This window comes from Corylus avellana, chromosome 11, assembly GCF_965113065.1.
Source record: "Corylus avellana chromosome 11, dhCorAvel1.hap1.2, whole genome shotgun sequence".
NCBI classification, from domain to species: Eukaryota; Viridiplantae; Streptophyta; class Magnoliopsida; order Fagales; family Betulaceae; genus Corylus; species Corylus avellana.
The window spans coordinates 3,828,528-3,848,684 of record NC_142500.1 but is presented as its reverse complement, the minus strand read 5'-3'; the positions used below and the strand labels follow the sequence as shown (position 1 = coordinate 3,848,684).

The 20,157-nt window shown below is 37.1% G+C and overlaps 2 protein-coding genes across 4 annotated transcripts; both read left to right on the top strand.

The window, feature by feature from the left end:
• Nucleotides 1-2,201: 2,201 nt before the first annotated feature.
• Nucleotides 2,202-9,505, top strand: LOC132165501 (tudor domain protein (DUF1767)). 3 transcript variants are annotated; one of them, XR_009438502.2, is made up of 7 exons: nt 2,202-2,496; nt 2,738-2,905; nt 5,961-6,207; nt 7,555-7,737; nt 8,191-8,459; nt 8,767-9,174; nt 9,424-9,505. XR_009438502.2 is itself a non-coding variant. In XM_059576096.2 (6 exons), the coding sequence occupies exons 1-6, from the start codon at nt 2,233-2,235 to the stop codon at nt 9,118-9,120; spliced, it is 1,485 nt and encodes a 494-aa protein (XP_059432079.2). In that variant the 5' UTR covers nt 2,202-2,232; the 3' UTR covers nt 9,121-9,505. The 3 variants fall into 3 exon arrangements, 1 of the variants encoding a protein (XP_059432079.2); XR_009438501.2 differs by having other exon boundaries at nt 8,767-9,183; XM_059576096.2 differs by having other exon boundaries at nt 8,767-9,505.
• Nucleotides 9,424-19,395, top strand: LOC132165502 (integral membrane protein (Protein of unknown function DUF92, transmembrane)). The gene is made up of 6 exons (XM_059576097.2): nt 9,424-9,505; nt 15,047-15,308; nt 15,451-15,564; nt 17,488-17,710; nt 18,438-18,686; nt 18,844-19,395. Exons 2-6 carry the CDS (start codon nt 15,163-15,165, stop codon nt 18,973-18,975), a joined length of 864 nt encoding a protein of 287 aa, XP_059432080.1. The 5' UTR covers nt 9,424-9,505; nt 15,047-15,162; the 3' UTR covers nt 18,976-19,395.
• Nucleotides 19,396-20,157: the final 762 nt, after the last annotated feature.

Sequence of the window (20,157 nt, the reverse complement as noted above, 5' to 3'; positions counted from 1 at the left end):
GGACAGAACACTTTGATACGACGAAGAATTTTATAATTAAATGGAAAATGAAAAAAGAAAGGGAAGAAAGAAAATTATGCAGTTCGGTATTAGACATGGTCGTAGGGTAAAGCTCTATAAGCCACGTACATTGTGGTCATATTGCTTGAAATGATTGTGTACAAGAGACTACAAGAGACTCTATTTATAGAGGTTACAAATTATTTGTATTTGTTCAAATCCAATCTAATCCTAATCAAATTCTTTTATTTAAGGTAATTAAATTATCATCAAATCAAGTTGAAGGTAATTCAATCATCATTTATAATAATAATATTTTGGGGAAAATTCACTTTACCCTCCTGAAGTTTTATGAGTTTTTCAATTTGAACCCCAATATTTAAAAATTTGCAATGTGCCCCCTTAATGTTTAAAAAATTTTCAATTCAAATCCTCCGTTACTAATTTTCGTCTAATTGGACGGAAATCATCCCACGTGCGTCTCAGGTGAGATTTTGATGCCTTCTATTCCAATTTTGCCCTCATTAAAACCTATGAAATTACGTAATTACTCCCATTAAAACCTATGAAATTGAGGGTAATTACGTAATTTCATAAGTTTTAATGAGGGCAAAATTGGAATAGAGGGCATTAAAATCCCATGTGAGACGCATGTGGGATGATTTTCGTCAAATTAGATGGAAATTAGTAACAGAGAGTCTAAAATAAAATTTTTTGAAACATTAGCAGGGTACATTGCCAATTTTTAAACATTGTAGTTCAAATTGAAAAACTCCTAAAACTTCAGGAAGATAAAGTGAATTTAACCCTAATAATTTTTATCACTATCATATACTCTAACATCCACCAATTTGATATCCTCCGCACATAGAAACTAAAAGAAAAAGATACCACTGTATTTATAAAAACATGCAGTTGTTTACAATTCATTCAAACTTCTCAATAGTGAGAATTATGATGGATATTTTTTTGTTCATTTTCCTTTCCATGACAGCCATGCAAGTTGCACGTGCATGGCCATGGCCATGGCAATGGCAAGCCTTTGTGCCACAATGAGTGCATATGTGCTCAAAGATGTCTGTTTGTTTGGCAATGTTAAGTGCGGGGATTTGGCTTTAGGTGATAACGAAAAAAAAAAAAAAAGATTTATAAGAAAAGAAACAAGACATCTAGTCATTTGGATATGTGATATTGTGCCATTGGGCAAAGAAAGACATCGAGCAATTCCGAGGTCTATGCTACGTGGCAATGATAATTGTTCCCTTCATAATTCCTTAAGGGCCAAGTGGCCAACATGCAAGAAGCAAAGAGAAAGGCAGAGTGACTGATAGGAAAATAGTGGTGCAATTTGAGCTGTCATGCACTACACACCAAAAAAAAAAAAAAAAAAAAACCCATTTAATGACGTTTGAGAAAAAAAAAAAAAAAACTAAAATACGTTATTTTACTGTTTAAGAGACGCTAGATAGTGTCACTTACTTGAACAATAACACTTCAAACGACACTATTCACGCTCCAAAATGTGTCGTTTGAACAAGACACCATTTTAGCGTCGTTTGTACAGTAAAACAACGTTATATTTAAATCAAGACCTTATGTTTATAGTCATTTACTAATTGTTACTATTCAAACGTCACTAAATAAATAGTGATTTTTTTTTAGTATTAAGAGTCATTATTCACGTGCCACTATTTTTTTGTTAGTGTATATGGCTGTGAGGATTTGTGCTTTATGCATTATAAATTAGGGGTAGCAATTCTTGCTCGCTTGATGGGTTTGAATTGTGTCAAGACAATGTATACTCAATTCGACCCATTTAATTAAATGGGCTAAACCCCTTAACCAAAACTTGCTAATTTTGTGTTGGGTTTATGCTGGATTCATAGTTTGTGTCAAAAATGTTAATATCAAGACAAATATAAAGCTATATAAGTTAATTCTAGTTGGACCTATTTAATTAAACGGGTTAAAATTTTCAACCCTAACTCGTTAATTTTGTGTTGGATTTGTACCGAGTTTATAGATTGTGTCTAAAATAAAGCCCGCTCAAACTCATTGAGTCATTCCTCTGTTCAGCCCAGCCCAAAAATAACATAAACAACAAATAAAAACAACCGTCACTTCTCATAGTGAGGCCCAAACCGAAAGTATAAAGATAGCGTGATATCGATTCTCACTCCTATTTGAATTTTGCAGTGACAGACCCTAACACGCACATACAGAGGCGCTAAAATGGAAGAGAGCTCCACGGATTCGGAATCGATGATGATAGAAACCCTAGGGAGCAGAGGATGGTGTTTCGGGGAAATCGAGCTGGTGAAGGCCATCATTATGATCCACTCCGCTTTGGCCGATGACCCGTCTATGGTGGTGGATGCGGTGGAGTCGGAGCTCCTCAACACGGATCTTAAATCCATCGGCGCCAAGTCCTTACCCGACCCGGCCCTTCTCCGCAATCGCAAGTCCTCCCACATTCTCGGTCCCAAAGTCCTTCAGGCAACGCCACTTCCTCTCTCTTATCTGTTTTTAAATTTTCTTTAGGCTCTGTTTGGTTGCGATAAAATGCGGGAAAATAATGGCAGAAGAACAATTCACGAATTTTTTTGCTATAAAATCAGTTTTCACGTGTAATTTGTATCTCCACTTTCCTTCGTTTTCTCAGCAAACAAACGGGACCTTAGTAGAAGTTGCGATCTTTGAGAATTGGATTCAGATGCTTTTGTTTTGTTTTTAGCAGATATCTTCAGTGAGAGACATAACGAAAAGCAGCATCGAAGGGCTCTCGCAAAGTTCCAGTAATCGGCGACTCCTAAAACTAGGGCTCACAGATGGGCACACTGAGATAACTGCTATAGAGTATGTTCATATCCCTTCGATTCCAGACGGCGTCGTTCCTGGAACTAAGGTAGTCTCAGTTTTCTTCGTTCTCTATTTACTTATCTGTTTCAATTGTTTTGCTATGAGATTGCTAGGTAGATCGAATTGTGTTTATTTGGTTAGCTGCTCTCTCACAGAAACAAATATAGGTGGCCCGCTTATTTATAGATTATTAGTAATTATGGAATATGAAAGCAAGTGACAATAATAAACTGCCCAGTGACTTTAGAGTTTATGAATTAGTAGAGGGCCTGATAAATATATTGGTAATGGTGGTAGATAGAGTGATAAGAATAGTTGATATATGTAGACTGTAGTGATCATTGATTTGGGACTCCTTGGCGGAGTAAGGTTCTCACAGGCACCCTAACCTGAACTAGAGTAAGTTCTGAAGGAAAAAGATAAAGCGGAAGTTTGGTCAAAATTTGGCTTTAAATATTGGGCCAGGTGACAATTTTCATAGTTGAAACCAGGTTGGCTTAATATTTAAATGGCTGATTAAGAAATTTGGTTAGGATTGGGCTTAAAAATGTAATTGACAATTGTTTGGGAGAGAAAGAGTTGGGGAACTAAGCTTGGGCACGTGGGAGAGAGTTGGCTCAGACTTATGAAATTTCCAATTACACAAAGTTTCTGAAGCTGTTCTTGAGATTCGTTCCCTATAGATGGAGGTGAGGTGAATAGAAGAAAACAAGAACTTTGTTTACTCTGATGGCTCATACTTATGACCTACCTACCCAGATTTGAACCCAACTTGTTACCACTTAAACCAAGTTCCAAGGATTTCTCTTCTCGCTGCAAAAGTAGTGCTTGAAATTTGAGATGCATTGATCGCATTGACTGCAATTTTGAATGCCAAGGTATATCTTTTTAATCAGAGGTTGAATCGAGCTCAGCTTGGCCCTGCCTCCTTCTCTCCCAGGCTTCTTGGAGCTAGACCAAAACTCGTCCGCATCTCCTGTCCAAGTGAGGATTTCTCTTCTCACTGCAAAAGTAGTGCTTGAAAAAATTTGAGATGGCATCCACTTGGTTTAAGTTTTTTTCTATTCACCTCACCTCCATCTGTAGGAATGAATCTCAAGAACAGCCTCATAAATTTTGTGTAATTGAAAATTTCATAAGTCTGAGCCAACTCCCTCCTCCAAACTACCCTGGCAAACACTCAAGTGAAAAAAAGGTGCTGGAGGGAATCAATATAAGATTTGCATAAGGGCAAAGGAGGTCATTTGAGGGGATGGGGAGGAGAGAGGAGATTCTAGTTTTAGTGGGGATGATGTTCCATTCTATTTTCCAGAGAATTAAGTTTTAAGCCTGTCTGGGAGGTTGAGCTTCCAAATAGTACTCCAACAGAAGCTGGGAAGAGGGAAGGAAGGAGAAGGGTAGTTGGATGAGAGCTGGAGGTAGGCTGATTTGGTGGTAAAGTCCCAGAGAGAGGGTCCAGATGAAGGGCTTGGTGGAGTTGGCAAGGATGCAGATCTTTAGAATTGCATAGGTACGGGTAAGCCCTCTGCACTTCCAGGCTAGTATCTTCATGGAACACTGGGAGGCATGGCGTTGCCTGCCTCCTCTGTCTTGAGGTTACCTGAGGGAAGAGAAAGAATTGCTGCTACCATCCACTAGAATTGTTTGATTGATGCTCCTATGTTGTCTGGCTGCCTTAAAAATCTTCCTAGTGTGGTGCAGGGAAGAAACTGAAGGAGGGAAGCTCCTAACACTGCTATCTGGTTCAGAAGATTGGGCGGATCAAAGACCTTGCATCTGCGAGATGTGGGCAGGGAGGTCATCTCTTATGAGAGAGAGAGAGAGAGAGAGAGAGAGAGGGGGGGGGGGGGGGGGAATAGGAGGGGTAGACCCATAAAAGCCGGATGAGGGGTTTCAAGGAGCATTTAAACCAACATGACTTCCCGCAGAAGTTAACATGGATTTTTGTCCTACAAAGCGTGGGTTTCTGAATGGCGGCTGTGATGGTTCTTGGGAGAGAGGAGGTGTGCGACACATGGCATGAGGGAGACTGCAGGATGAAGAAATTTGGTGAGATGATGGGGCGCGGACTGCATGAGAAGCATGAGTGACATCAGCTGGGTTGGTGGAATCCATGTGGCTTTAGCTGGAACAATCTGGCTTTGGGACTCGAAAGGCATGAGTTGCAACTAGATTGACTCATCACCATGAACACAAGCGGTTTGAGCTTCAGCAGGGAGATTTGTAGGGACTTCTTCTGGTTCTCTAGGGTCATATTCAAAATCTTTGATGATGAGGGAGGTTCTCAGGCTTGAGAAGGACATGGCCTTCAGGAAGAAGCCATAGCGCTCAAGAGTCCGGTAATTGAGGAAGTATAAGAATTTTCCTATGTCCTATGAGTCCACATAGGATACAGTAGTCAGCCAAGCTTTCGTATTTGAACTGTACCCTAATAGGGGGCTTTCCTGCACGAGAGAAATGAAACCCATGAACAAGAGACTTCCGAATATCCAACTCAACTCTGATACGAAAATGACGGCGGTAGATAAGACTGGATACTTCACAGTTTTCTACTTCTAGGAGGTTCCCTAGGTCTTTTCCAATGCTAACAACATCTTTTGGTGTCAAGTTATGCAAGGGGAGACGATGCACTTGAACCCAGAGAGGGCATAATTATAGGTCTACTTTCATCAATGGTGAGGGAGGGGGACCACTACTTCAGGACAAGAAAGGAACCATGGATGTTCCAGGGAGCTTGTTGGAGGATGTGATCAAGATAAATACTTTTAGTGAGGGTAAAGAGATATTTGTTAGGCTTGAGTTCTTCTATAGAGAGGGGGGCTGCAAAAAGCCAAGCTTTTGTGAGAGTGGCATGGGCCATTTGGGGGTTTAGAGGTATGGGGGCTAGCTCCAGCAAGAGAGCGCGTTTTAAGGCTTGATGTTTAATTCAAAGAATGATGTCCCTAATTTTAATTGTATGGTTAAACATCTCCTTTTGTATGACTAGGGCTTATGTAATCAAGAAACATTCTTTCAATTGTCCTTGACAAAAGCTGCATTTTCTTGTATATATTTATGGTTATTGTTAATCTATTGACTTTTGGTTACAATTCGGTTGGCAGGTCCGTTTGGAAGATAAAGCTGTAATACGTAGTGGAATAGTATGTTTAAATCCTAAAGTGCTAACCTTATTAGGAGGACTTGTTCAGCCACTCTATGAAGAGTGGCAGATGAACCAAAAATATTCAGGTCTTTCCCGCTCGCCTTTGAGGTTATCACAGGAAAGTGATACAGGAGGTCCTCCCCCATTTGAGAAGTTGCAAATTGAGGCATCCTCACATCGGATTGCTCAGCGAGGGAGACATTCTGGTCAGTTTTTAAAGCATTTTTATAGATTTTTCATGGGGATTCCATTGCCTCTCCATACCATTAGGTGGTTTTGAATTTGTGTGTTTTAAGAGTTTCTTCCAGTACATTGAGGGTTGCTCCAGAAATATAGAATAGGGTTTGATCCTATTCATGGGGATTCCATTCCAAAAATTTTATTTTCCGATGGATTTATGTCTTGCATTATGGAAATTTTTTGATGTAGTGAGTAATAGATCTTTCTATTCAAGAATTCTTGTTTAAGCAGTTAAAAAAATGACGTGTGTGTGTGTGTATGGGGTCACTGAAGAATTGAACCAGCCGCTCTCTAGTCATCTCTTTACCTAGCTTTTGTAAAAATTTAATATTAATTCCAAGAAAAGTATCTCTACAGAACTCATGGTTATACACAAGTTTTTTTATTAGCTAGAACATAAAATGTGACATATTTTGAGAATGGGATCTCTTAGATCAATCACAAAAATGAGTTGGCATGTGATGGAATTTTAGTGTAGTGGTTTTTTGTGGGCTGGTTCATGATATTTTGTTTGGTGATTTGTACAACAATGCAGTCAAATACACAACAAACTCAACTCAAATAAGCCTCAGTTCCATCCTTTTATGTTGCTTTTATTGGTCAAGGTTGTGAATGAAGTAGAAGCTAAAGAAAGAGTATTTGGTGGATGTTACCCACCCACCACCATCCTTCTCCCCCACCCCCACAAAAAAAAATCTCTCCAAAATGTGAAAAGAATGCGTACATATATAAAAGTGTGTGTGTCTGTCTATATATATAGTAAAACCTAAAAATTTGGCCCAAAATCTTGAAAACAAAATATGGGCATTTTTTAAAACCTAAAGTTTGATCCTAAAAAAATTCCTAAATCCAAAAGGTGTCTTTTTCTAAAATATTAAATGTTTAGTTTTCCTCTATCCTCTATTTCTCTCTTCTCCACGATCATGCTTCAAAGGGAAATGCTGTGATCTCAGTTAGAGAAAATAAATATCTACAATTCATCATCTTTCACTGTCATGGATGCCCGCAATGTATCCTTAGGTCAATGAATGGATTGATAATATTTTTGTATTTTGAATTATACATCTACTGGGTTATGAAATACTTCATTTGCATCTTGAATTGGGTTTATAAATATTTTTTTGCTCTACTATATATAGCAAAATATAAGCATGTTAAAAAAATCATCATACTATTAGTCCCCCTCTTTCAAAGATAAACGTCTGGCTCTGCCACTGTACAAGGTGGATTATTATTGTTAACTTGTTATGATGCACTCTTTAAAACCATGTTTACAAGTCTATGAAGTCATGACAGAAGGTGATGATTTGCAGATTATGCTGCGTCTACTTCCAAGAACGGTGTGCTTAATGCTCTTGGTGGAAATACTAGCATTAGGCCTACTGTGCAGCAAAACCTTGATAAAGCATCTGACATGGATAATAATCCAAAAACAGCTTCCATCACAGAGAAGACCGAAGAAAAGGCAAGCTGCTCCGAAATGAGACCAAAAGAAGGTGGAGTTTCATTTTGATTGTAACTTCATTTTGGTACTCTTTAAGTATTATCTCATTTAGAATTAGTTTGCTTTGTTTTTCATTAGCGGCATGAGCCGCATGAGGGGTGGCATGAGTTTGCATGCTTGGAATTTGTGTTTAGTTAGAAAGATGAAAAGGGACAGTGGGACAGGTGTGTTTTATGACTCAGATATCAATACCGGAGGAGAGGAAACCAAATTTCCCATTATCTTGGTTTACATATATGGACTGGTCATCATTCAGTATGAACTCATTAACTGACTACATAATAAAATAGAAAGTAAAACTGAAATAGTGTCTTGAAATTTTGATTGAACGTATCATAAATAAACCAATAGATACATCTTCAACTTAGAATAAGAAGAGATATCTTTTAGTGGGTTTACAATTTTGTATGTCATACTAAAGTGAATATTTGTGCCTTTTTAACAGTAGTGGAATCTGTCCCTGTTCAAAATCAAGCAGCTGCGCAGAAACTCCTCCAGAAAATGAGTAACCCAAACCAGGATGATAGACATTCTAGAGGCCGAAAACATAGGGGGAAGGGAAGAGAAGAAGAGCCAGTTGTTTTCACTCTGAATGAATGGGAAAACAGAAAAGCTGGCACAAAGCCTCTTGTTAAGGATGGGCTTCCGGATATTACTCGTGATGAGGATCTTGCGTGGCAGCTTCAAAACCAATTTGATTTGGAAGATTCTCATGTCAGAATCTGTGTCCTTTAGTTTTATTTCTGCTGTTGCCTAGTAATAGATGGTAGTCGTTTTTATAGATACGTGAGAAATGCTAGATATTATAATTTGATTCAACATTCATTCAAGAAGGTTGACGTGACACTCCCAAGTAGCCTTTGGATTAATCATTTTAGAAAAAAAAAATCCAATTGTTGATTTGGAGTGCCAAGTCAACATTGTTAGATAATTCTAGGATAAAAATATAATAGTTTTGTGTTTTCATTTTGGCTTCGAGTTTGCTTCCTACATCTGACATCATTATTTCCAACCTTTTCAGGCACAAAGGGGTCCTCCCAACGCAGTTTATTTCCAACCTGCTCAGGCACAAAGAGGTCCTCCCAACTCAGTTTATTTTCAACCTGTTCAGGCACAGAGGGGTCCTCCCAACGCAGTTTATTTCCAACCTGCTCAGGCACAAAGGGGTCCTCCCAACTCAGTTTATTACCAACCTGTTCAGGCACAAAGGGGTCCTCCCAACGCAGGGGCAGATGACTTGAGAATGAGTATGTTTAATTATGCAAGAGACGATGAGAGGTATCGTGATACAGAACAAGGAGGCAGAGGGAGAGGAAGGGGAAGGGGAAGGGGAAGAAAGGGTCAGGGGAGGGGTAGAGGGAGAGGATGGGGTTGATTTGGTTGACTTTTTGACCTTCCTCCCTATTGTTTACTTCCCCATATCATCTTGGTGTGTAAAGTAAGTTTTGTGTTGTAAATGCGTATTTGTTCGAGGAGTAATGCTATTTAGTAAATTGTTGTACGACTACCATACAACTAGATGACATACATGGTAGTGAAAATCAACCTTTAATTTTAATTTTTCCAAGTGTTGATCCTTTTTTTTAAGTGTTGATGAAATTGTTGATTTTCACCATAGCATTATCAGGTTGTATGGTAGTTGTGTAGCAGTCTACTAAATATTATTATTTTTATTCAGGTATCATAATGGAGTTCCAAACATGCAAATTGTGAGATTTTCTCTGCTTTGGCTGCCCTTATATTTCACCTTGAAGAATCAGGTAGGAATTTGATATTTTGTACTTTTATTCAAATTTAGATTAGTCATGCATAAATTATTGCTGTTTCCCAAATCTTGAAATCAAAGAGGAAAAGTATTTGTGTGGGGAATTCCGATAGAACAAACGTTTCTGTCAAATTAGGAAATTTTTTCTACCCAGTTTGTTAAATTGACATGTGTTCAAAACACATTTGATTTAAAAATGCATGTGAAATCACGTGTTCTATTAAAAATGTATGTGAGAAATATATGCATTTCAGACACATGATAGTTTAAAAAATTAGATTAGAATAAATTATTTCAATCTAATTTGAAAATAAAAGAGGGAAAAACTGTCCATTTATATATAGAAAGTTGTTACGCCGAGATGGATTGGGGATAGCGTCTGAAAATGTTGGGGAAGATGAAAGAGGATGGCTTTTGGAAAGGTTGGGGAAGGAAGAGTAATGGGGGAGGGTGAGAACCCTTTTTTTAATTTTATTTTTCAATGATAATAATTAGTTCGAAAAGATTAAGTTCGGATGATCCTATCACTTGCTCCTAATAATTATCAATAGGGCTGGGCACGGGGCGGGGCAGGTATTGGGTTTTTTTTCCCCACCCGACCCGCACCTTGCGGGTTTGGATTTTTCCAACCCGCCACCTGAGCCCAATGACCAAGATCCGCGCGGGTCAGGTATTTGAGGTGCGGGTTTAATAGCTGCGGGTCTTGCGGGTTGGGGCGGGTTTCTTGGGTAAAAATGCCAACAACGAGCAAAACTAGACTTCCAAGACATTTTTCAAGCAACATCCGATCCAAGAAACCAAAAAGCAAGAAAAGAAAAAAATATAAGCAATTCTTTCTTCATATATTTTCTAGTAATACCCAGAAAAGGAAATCATTTGAGAATATTTTTTTCTTTCCTTTCATTTCATCTTTCCCAAGAACCAAACATAAAAGAGAGAGAGAGAGAAAGAGATAGAGAGAGAGAGAACCCTTCTGATCTGAGATCGAGAGGCGAGAGTGAGAGATCGAGAGGCGAGACTCGAGAGTGATGGGTCCGATGGGAGATCGAGAGGTGTAGTCGTGCGATGCGGGGAGTGAGATGGGTCCGACCGTCTGATGGGAGATCGAGAGGTGCGGTGACTGCAATTGATTGTCGTGCGGTGCGGGGACGTCGGGGAGTGAGAATCGTGAGATGGGTCCGACGGGAGAGAGGTGCGGCTGACGGCTGTGTTGACTGCTGAGGACTTGAGGGCTGGGTGAATCGTGAAAGGGAGAAAGGCTGAATGTGAATGGGTTATGGGTCTCTTAAGTGTCTAGGGTTTTCTACTTTTCTTTTGGTGTTTTAGGGGCGGGGCGGGGCGGGTACCTGCATAAGAAATATTAGTAAACTCGAAACCCGTCCCGCCCCGCACGGGTTGGATATTCTCAACCTGAACCCGTGAAAATACACACTGAATCCGCACGGGGCGGGGCGGTTCGGGTCATGTCTTCGGGATGGGCGAGTTTTTGCCCAGCCCTAATTATCAATAATACAAGTTGATAATAGGTGATAAAAACATGCATCATGTTATGTGAGCCAATAAAATATTACATAGGAAAGAGTAAAAGAAGTCAGAAATTCCATGTGGGTTTTCTTAAAATAAGAAAGAACCACTATAATAATAATTTGTTCTTTTTAGTTATTTTTGTTAAGGATTAATGGATGAATCTGATGGAGATGGATCAATTGAATTAAATTAAAAGTAAATTGAGAGTTTTTAAAATTTAGAAGAGTCTTCTCAAAATACGTAATTGTTCAAGGGTTTAAAATGAAATTTTTTTGTACTTTTATTATTGGAATTATGATAAACAAAATTTTATTTATATATATGCTAAAAGATATCATCAGTTAATAACTTCATTTATTTTTTAACAAATAGTTAATGTAAATAATAAAAGTATGATTGAAAAAGTTTGATGCATGAAACACATGCAACAGAATAAAAGCTGCTGCATCTCGAGTAGAATAAAGCATGTAGCGGTCAGACTGTCAGTGCCAATCAATTCGTATTCGGTTCTTGGGCGGCCGATACGAACGTCAAAAGGCGAAAAATGTCATATCTATGAATAAGAGAATTTGAAATAATGGCAGGCCATTATCCGAATAAGCCAAGTAGCACCCAATGGATCAGATCCACGGCAATTTCTTGAAAATTGCCGTGCAACAATTTTGATATGTAAGGTCAGCAACATGCCACGCCTTCTTTCACATTCTTTTGTTTTCTTAACATCTCTTTCAAAGACAAGACCTTAGTAACGTGGCATATTTCTGGCCTTACAAATGAAAATTGCTGCCACGGCAATTTATCCTCATCCGCACCGAATCCCTATAAGAATTAAAAAAAGATAAAAGGTCCCATTGTAATGCTAAAATTCTGAATTATTAATATAATATCAATAATTTAACACTCGTCTATATATTCTCCTATATCAATGATTATGATTAAATATCTTATTTACCCACCTAATTTAACTTTTTTTATTTTTTTGATCTCTAAGGTTTACTTTTTTATTACATAAGGTTTTTCTAGTTTGCTTAAAGACGGAAATGGTCCATTCATCAAAATTTTCTGTTCAAAATTTGACGGAATGTCACGTCAGCACCAATTACAGTTTGACACGTGTCCACATAATTAATTAATTAATTAAAAAAATTTAAAAAAAATTTAAAACATTAAAAAATTATATATATTTTTTAAAAAAATTTGGTTGCCGTAGCCACTTCCTTTGGCCATTTGGGGGGTGGCTGGCCACCCCTTTGACCATTGGGGTAGTTTGGCCACCCCAAATCAATCGGTCTGGGGTGGCCGAACCACTCCCATGACCCTTGGGGGTGGTTTGGCCACCCCAAGGGCTTTCCAATTTATTTATTTATGTTTATACTTTTTATCAATTGGCCCTTGGGGGTGGCTGAACAACCATCATGGTCAAAGGGCCACCCTCAATTTTTTTTTTTTTTGTTAAATTTAATTAAATATAATTTTTTACTATTTTTAATTTTTTTTTAAATTATTATTTTTTAATTAATTATATGGATATGTGTCAAACCATAATTGGTGCTAATATGGCGTTTCGTCAAATTTTGGACGGAGGACCATCTCCGTCTTTAGGCAAACTGTGATAAAAAGTCCTAAGGATAAAAAAATAAATAAGTTAAACCAGAGGGGTGAATAAAGTATTTAACTCCAATTACTTGATTTATGAGTAAATAGTCCTTCGACTTTAACACAATTTTTGAAAAATCACATGAAATCAAGTAAAAAATTTTCCATAGAACAGAAATCAAGTAGAAATTTATGACATCAAAACTGTGGCTTTCGAAATTATTTTGAAGCTTGTTACCAGGAATTATTTGATCTAAAAATCAGGCGGTTGACTTTCTAATTTTTTTTTGAGACGGCCAATAGATATATTTTATACTTTTTTCAAAATTGTTAGTAAATACTTCAAAGCAATTTTTTTTTTTTTTTCAAAACACTATACTTTTCAAGTGGGAAGTGTTGCTCTCAAAAACTTTTTAAATCAAAGTAAAAGTACCCCTCTTCAACTTTTTGAAATCTATTGTTATCAATTCAATCAAAAGGCAATACTTGCATGGTTCAAAAAGTAATGTGTATGCTCCACTTGAAAAGAGATTCCATCACAATTGATGGTTATTAAAGAAAACGCAAACCACGTTTTCTCCAAAAAAATAAAAATAAAATTCATTAACGAATAGACTTTAAAAGTTTTCAAAGGATGATTTCTAGTTGAAAAAGTATTTTGATGTAATTAATGTAATGATAAATAAATTTATTCTCATTTCTCCGCCCAAATCCAAAAAGAAAAATATATTTCTTTTTAGAGACGCTTATAGTTATGTTTTCTGGTTTCAAAATCACACCATTTTTTTTTTTTTTCAAAATTGTTGGTAAATAATTCAAAACAAAAAATATTTTTTAAAGAGATATGCTATAGTGTAATAAAAAATTCATTTTTTAGCCCATAAAAGTCTTATGTGGCAAGAGGCCATAAGCCCCATCAGTTGGTAGGACCACAGCAACTACGGATGTGGCCTGTGACCTCTTGCCACCTAAAACTTTTATGAGCAAAAAATAATCTTTTTATTGCACTATAGCATTTATCTTTTTTTAAAACACAACATTTTTCAAGTGTAAATCTCACAAAAAACAAATTTTACCTTTATATCACATTAAAACATTTTTTTTTTAAAAAAAAAAATTATCAAAGTTTGAAAGTAGACTCTAATGTTTTGAAATTGAGCAATGATTTATATAACACTGGCATGCATGAAGAGTATGTACGCTGGTGTTATAATATTAAAATAATATGTAAATAGTAATATATATATATATATATATATATATATATATATATAACATAGACGTGCACATTCTTTATGCACCCCGGTTATATAAATCACCACTCTTTGAAATTTATTATTCAATTCAACCAATAGGCAATAATTGCATGGGTCAGAAAGTAATGGGTGTGCTTGACCATGAAAAGATAGTCGAACGCAATTGGTTGTTTTAAAACTTAAAAAAGTTACTAAAGAAAACGCAAACGACCCCATTCCATGAGTAAAGTAACGAACAAACTTTTTTGGTAGTTGTGATTCCCTGTAAAAATAAAAATTATTTTAAAGAGTAATGCTATAAATCTTTTTAAAGTCATCTTAAATCTGATATTACTTTTAAAATTATCGTTAAAATTTGATTAATTAATTGGTGATTTTAAAAGTCATATTACACTTGAAATGATTATAATAAAGGGTTAAATACTCCATACCCCCTTAGGGTTTTTTAACTTTATTTTTTCTTCCCTATGGTTTTATTTTTATCACAGGAGGTCCCTGTAGTTTTGATAAGTGATCAAATTAGTCCATCTATTAGTTAACCGTTAGTTGACCGTTAGGACTGACACGTGGACCAATCAGACGTCGACACATGGCACATATTTAATTTAATTTTTTTTAAAAAAATACATTTTTTAATTAAAAAAAATTAAATATGTGCCACGTGTTGACGTCTGATTGGTCCACTTGTCAGTCCTAACGGTCAACTAACGGTTAACTAACGGATGAACTAATTTGGTCACTTATCAAAACTACAGGAACCTCCTGTGATAAAAATGAAACCATAAGAAAGAAAAAATAAAGTTGAGAAACCCTAAGGAGGTATGGAGTACTTAACCCTATAATAAAACTCTTCAAAGACTTATAACATTAGTCTATTTTAAATGTTATATAAATATTTTGTACGTTGAATTGTTATTAATACTTTGGCTTTTTTGATTAAAAAGCAAAAAGACTGCCATTATTTTGCTGGCCAAATCCATATCGTAGATTTGGTTCTTAACCATAACGAAAAATCCGAATCCCACCTACCACACATTGGCTGAAGCAGAATCATATTTCCAAAGCTAGCTCTCAACGTTTTATTTATTTATTTATTTATTTTCTGAGATTTGGAAATATGATTTGCTGAAAGTTTAATACGGCACACGTTCGTGTAGTAACACGTCTCCATCATCTCCGTCCTTTCACATACTCCAAGTTCAACGGCAGCTGACCCTGCAAGGCTGCAACTCTGCTGAGAAAACCTCCCATCCACAGCCACAGGGGGGCAACAATGGAAAACTCACTGATTCAACCACTAATCGCTGCGTTAATCTCGTCTTTAATCGCAATCAGAGCTTACAGACGAAAATCCCTCGACCTTTCCGGGGCTCTTTCTGGCTTCCTCGTTATGACCGTCCACATTGCTCTCGGATACAGGTTCTTCTCTACTCTACTTTTTCCCATTTGCTTTATTTGGACTCTGTTTGGTCGCTGAGAAAACGCGGGAAAAGCAAGAAAATGGTTGATTGAGTGTTTTGTTTTGTTTTTGGTTTTTTTTTTTTTTAATAATTTTTTTTAGGTATGGAGCTATGCTGCTTGTGTTCTTTTTCACTTCGTCTAAGCTCACGAAGGTGGGTGAGGAGAAAAAGCGACTCGTCGATGCTGATTTCAAGGAAGGTGGACAAAGAAATTGGTACTCATCACTCTTATGGATTTCAAGTGAAAGTTCTTCGTTTTTTTCATGGCCAGTAAATATAGATTATGTACTAGTTGATTTAGTTCTATTTATTTCAGATATGATTTATTGGATGTTGTTTCAATTGTTGGGGAATGTGGAATAATGACATATGAGGCTCAAAATTGGCACATGCTGGTCCTTTCTCGAGAAAGAAATTGAAAATTCGCTTGCTAGAAGTACACTTCTGTGTTAGATTTATTAGAGTTGAGTTTTACAGCTCATGTTGGTATTGGTTTTTGAATATGTGATTCTTAGAAACCTTCTGTAAATGCATATATCTTTTGTGCTTTCATGTAAAGCAAACAGGTATTTTGTATGATAGGATCCTCATACTATTCCCTAATATTATCATAAAAATTTCATGTGATTGCCATATCTCTATTATGAGAAAATATTATGTAATAATTGCATGATTGCAATCTTTTTAAAATTAGGTGATTCTCCCATAATTAGGTAATAAATTCATTTCTAAGAGAAGCTACAATCTCCTCTATAAAATGATGTAGATGTCGTATGACTAATCAGGAATGAAAAACATTGATTGCTTTATGCAATATTTGGAGGTTGATCCCCTCGAAGCAATTATTTGGGAGTACAATCCCCTCGAAGCGGTCTATTTATCCATTTTTTCCTTTATGTTTTGATTTTCAACTGATAGTAATCGTCAGGTTTCTATCATTTGATATCATAGTCAATTTCGATTTTCCTATCTTTTTCTTATTTACTCTCATTCTTCATTATACCAAAAAAAAAATCTCAATTGAAGTTGGTGCGTGTTTGAATGGGGTTGCCTAAGCCGTTTGGTGGTAGCTGGTCAAAGTGGTTGTGGCTGTGCAAGGAGGATCTGGTGTTCTGGTCTGCACTAAGTAATGAATGACAAAGAGGTGAGTCGCTCGTGGTGCCGTTGTGCAGTGGTAGCTGTGTGAAAGTTGAGTGTCGTGGTTCTATGTGATTCGGCAGTGAGAAGTGGGTGCAGTGACGTTGTTCGGGGTTGACGGTAACTCTGTGGCATCCGTGTGAAGTGTGACGCAAAGGGGTCTGTGGGTGTTGTGTGGGTTGGTGGCCATATGGAGAAGGGTTGCCCCAGTGAAGAGAGTGTTGGCCGGTGGCATTGAGTGGTAGTCATTGTCACGGTGGTATCGAGCGGGGCTACAACGCAGGGACAATCGCTACGCAAGGCTGAGCAGAGCCGTCAGCAGTGTGAAGGGCGTTTTTCTCTTTGTTAGCCAAGTTGGTGTGATAGTGTGTTGCAGTGGTGGATGGTGGTGAGCATAGTAACGTCCTAGCTTTTATATTAAGCCGACAAATGGAATAAGCATATATTCTACGTGGCGCTACTACTTTCTTTGATTTACGAAGCAGAAATTGCATGTATCTTCTTCTTCTTCTTCTTTTTTTTTTTTGAAACCACAAACTCACTTTTATAAATAAAAGAGTATACCAAGCTCTAACTGAATACGACATTCATAACTACGGCTGATTTAACAAAAGTCTGCCCATCTCAAAAGCTGAGGCCTCTTGTAGACTTCACAAAGAATAATCTAGGCTCATGTAGGGATCTTCCTCTACCTCTTTAACCATTGGCTTGTTAAGCGTATCACCCCCACTTAATCGTTGGGTTGGTTAAGCGTATCGCTTCCACATAACCGCTATTTTAAAATAGGGGTGAACTATGGAGTTAGAGTTTGAATTAAATACTTTTACTCTAATACTATGTTAAATTAACAGCTATTTTAAAAGCTTAAGCCGATAAGAAATGATAGATTTAATCATTTAAAGTAATATTCTAAAATACATGACTATATATAATTGAGGGATGGCAAATGCCAAATTGCTGTGCTTTTCTTGATAGGCTGTTCTCCTGGTTCTCCTTTTCAGGACACAAGTTCTGTTCAATAGTGGGATTGCTGCGGTTTTGGTTGTGATTATGTGGACATTGACGGGGTGGCAGGACAAGTGTTTGGACTCAAAAGAGTCAACTCTTATTACCTCACTCATTGGGGGCATTATTGGTCACTATTCCTGCTGCAATGGAGACACTTGGTCTTCTGAGCTTGGGATACTTAGTGATGCACAACCTCGACTAATCACAACCTTCAAGGTGAGTCTTTCTTCAAAATATTATCTGTATTGGTCTTTCTGTTGTTGTGGCATTCTCTTTCCCATTTCTGTGCGCTTACACAGTTTCTGGTACCTTTAGTTTAGAGTTAGAAGCACTAAACTGCAATTGTCTGCTCTGGCTACCAAATGCAACAATTGGAGCTAGGATGCAGCTTTATCTAGTTTTGGTCATGCCTCTTATGCAATTTAGGTTCTGGCCTCATTCAATTATTTTTACCTGCATAACTTGATTTGGTTAGAGGCACTTTGTTTATAGAAGATTCACTTCCACCAAGTTTGTTAAGCATTACATTTGTGATTGCAGTTTTTGGCTGTATTGTGAGCCAAAAAATAACCTACATGTTTCTCAAAAATTATCTTCATGTCTCAAAAATTATCTTGTCTATGTCACGATGAAGATAATTTTTCCTCCACATCTTACCATATTCACTCTCTCTCTCTTCTTCTTCTTTTTTTTTTTTTTTTTTTTTTTTTTTTTTTCATATAATTTATCTGTTTACTTATTAATTATTAATTTCTTTGAAGCAATCCCTTCATCCCGTATCTCAAGTTTCAAGGCCCAATGATGAAAATATAGTTGCTATACTATAAGAAGTGACTTATCCTTTTGTGATTTGTTATGTCCTTAATTATCACGCAGACTAAAGGAAAATGAATTGCCTCTTAAATATTTAAAATATTATGCATGCTAATTCTGTACTTATCAGCCTGTTCGGAGGGGTACGAATGGTGGCGTAACACTAGCAGGACTATTGGCAGCTGCAGCTGCGGGCAGTGTCATTGGACTAACTTTTGTTGTCTTTGGATTTTTCACAACAAAATGCACCCATGATGTAGCTTTAAAGCAGTTATTGGTAATACCTCTTTCTGCTCTGGCGGGACTATGTGGAAGTCTCATAGATTCTCTTTTGGGGGCAACCCTGCAATTCAGTGGATTCTGCACTGTTCGCAATAAGGTATGTACATTTCCCCCAGATTTCACCCCCATCTCAGTGTGTTTATTCTGGTATTTGGCACCCAATTGCATTTGTAAGTGCTTGTGACCTGAATCTGATCAGTTAATTCTTGGGAATTTTGAACCTCTACATAGCAATTCCTTATTGTTAATCGCAGGTTGTTGGAAAACCAGGACCAACGGTGAAAAAGATTTCAGGTGTTACCTTTCTTGACAACAATGGTGTGAATCTCGTGTCAATATTGCTGACCACAGTGCTGACTTCCATTGCCTGCAGGAATATTTTCTAAAACCATCTATACAACTGAATGATTTTGTTAGTTGGTCGGCAGAGTCCAGAGGTACATGCACCAACTGTAGCAATATAGCCTTTGGAGCCTTCAATCTGCCCAAAACTTTTGGGAGGTGGTTAGTGGTGGGCGTGGTAGATTATAGATGCATGATAATACTTTGTATCTCTTGTTATTCACAGTTGAATGTTTGCTCCTTTTTCCTTTTTCTTTTCTCACTCAAAATAGCAAAAGCCATAAACTCAAAATAGCAAGCCATAAAACAAGTATTAGTAATGCTATATACTAGTACACCTCATCCCACCTCCCTTTCATTGGACTGATGTGTCAATGTTTATTTTCGTCTCCCTTTCATTAGACTGATGTGACAATATTTATTTTTATCGGTGATTGTTAAAAATAATGAATTTTCCATTTTAACTTTTTGCACACATTATAAGTCTATCTATAATTCTCTCTCTGTCTTTTCCCACCGCATGTCTCTAACTTCTAGCCTTCTCAACACCATAATTCTTAATTAATAGTAGAGATATTTATTCTTTTTTTTCTTTTTGTTTTTTTTGGGTGTATGGTGTCAAAATGAAACATGGATAAAATAACAAAATGTGGTAATTTCACTGATCCCTTATAAACTTACGCGTCTTTTGTAAACATCCTCCAATATTCAAAGTCTCTTACTTTGGTGTATCAAACTTTGATTTCCTTCCAAATACTCTCAAACCGTTATATATTGCAGTTAAATTAAACGGTAGATACCCCTAATTTTTTTAAAAGTTTCAAATTTACTCATTTATAAATAAAGAAATTATTATTATAATCATTATTTTTTTTTTAAAAAAAAAAAAGTGACCCAGGTATGTGACCCGTCGGTGGGTCACTTCGTGAGCGTTCCAATCCCAACTAGAATTTGGAGCTCACCCTTCTTCCATCTCCGGTGATGAAGAAGACTCATCGGACCACCTTTGCCGGTGGGTCACTTGGCCGGGGTCACTTCGTGAGCGTTCCAATCCCAACTAGAATTTAGAGCTCACCCTTCCTCCATTTCCGGCAATGAAGAAGACTCATCGGACCACCACTGCCTCTTCTCCTTCTTCTTCTTCCTGCCTCTGCTTCCTCCAAAGCCAAATTCAGAATCTTGGTCTTCTTCCTGGTCTTTTTTAAGCTCAATTTCCCCACCCAATA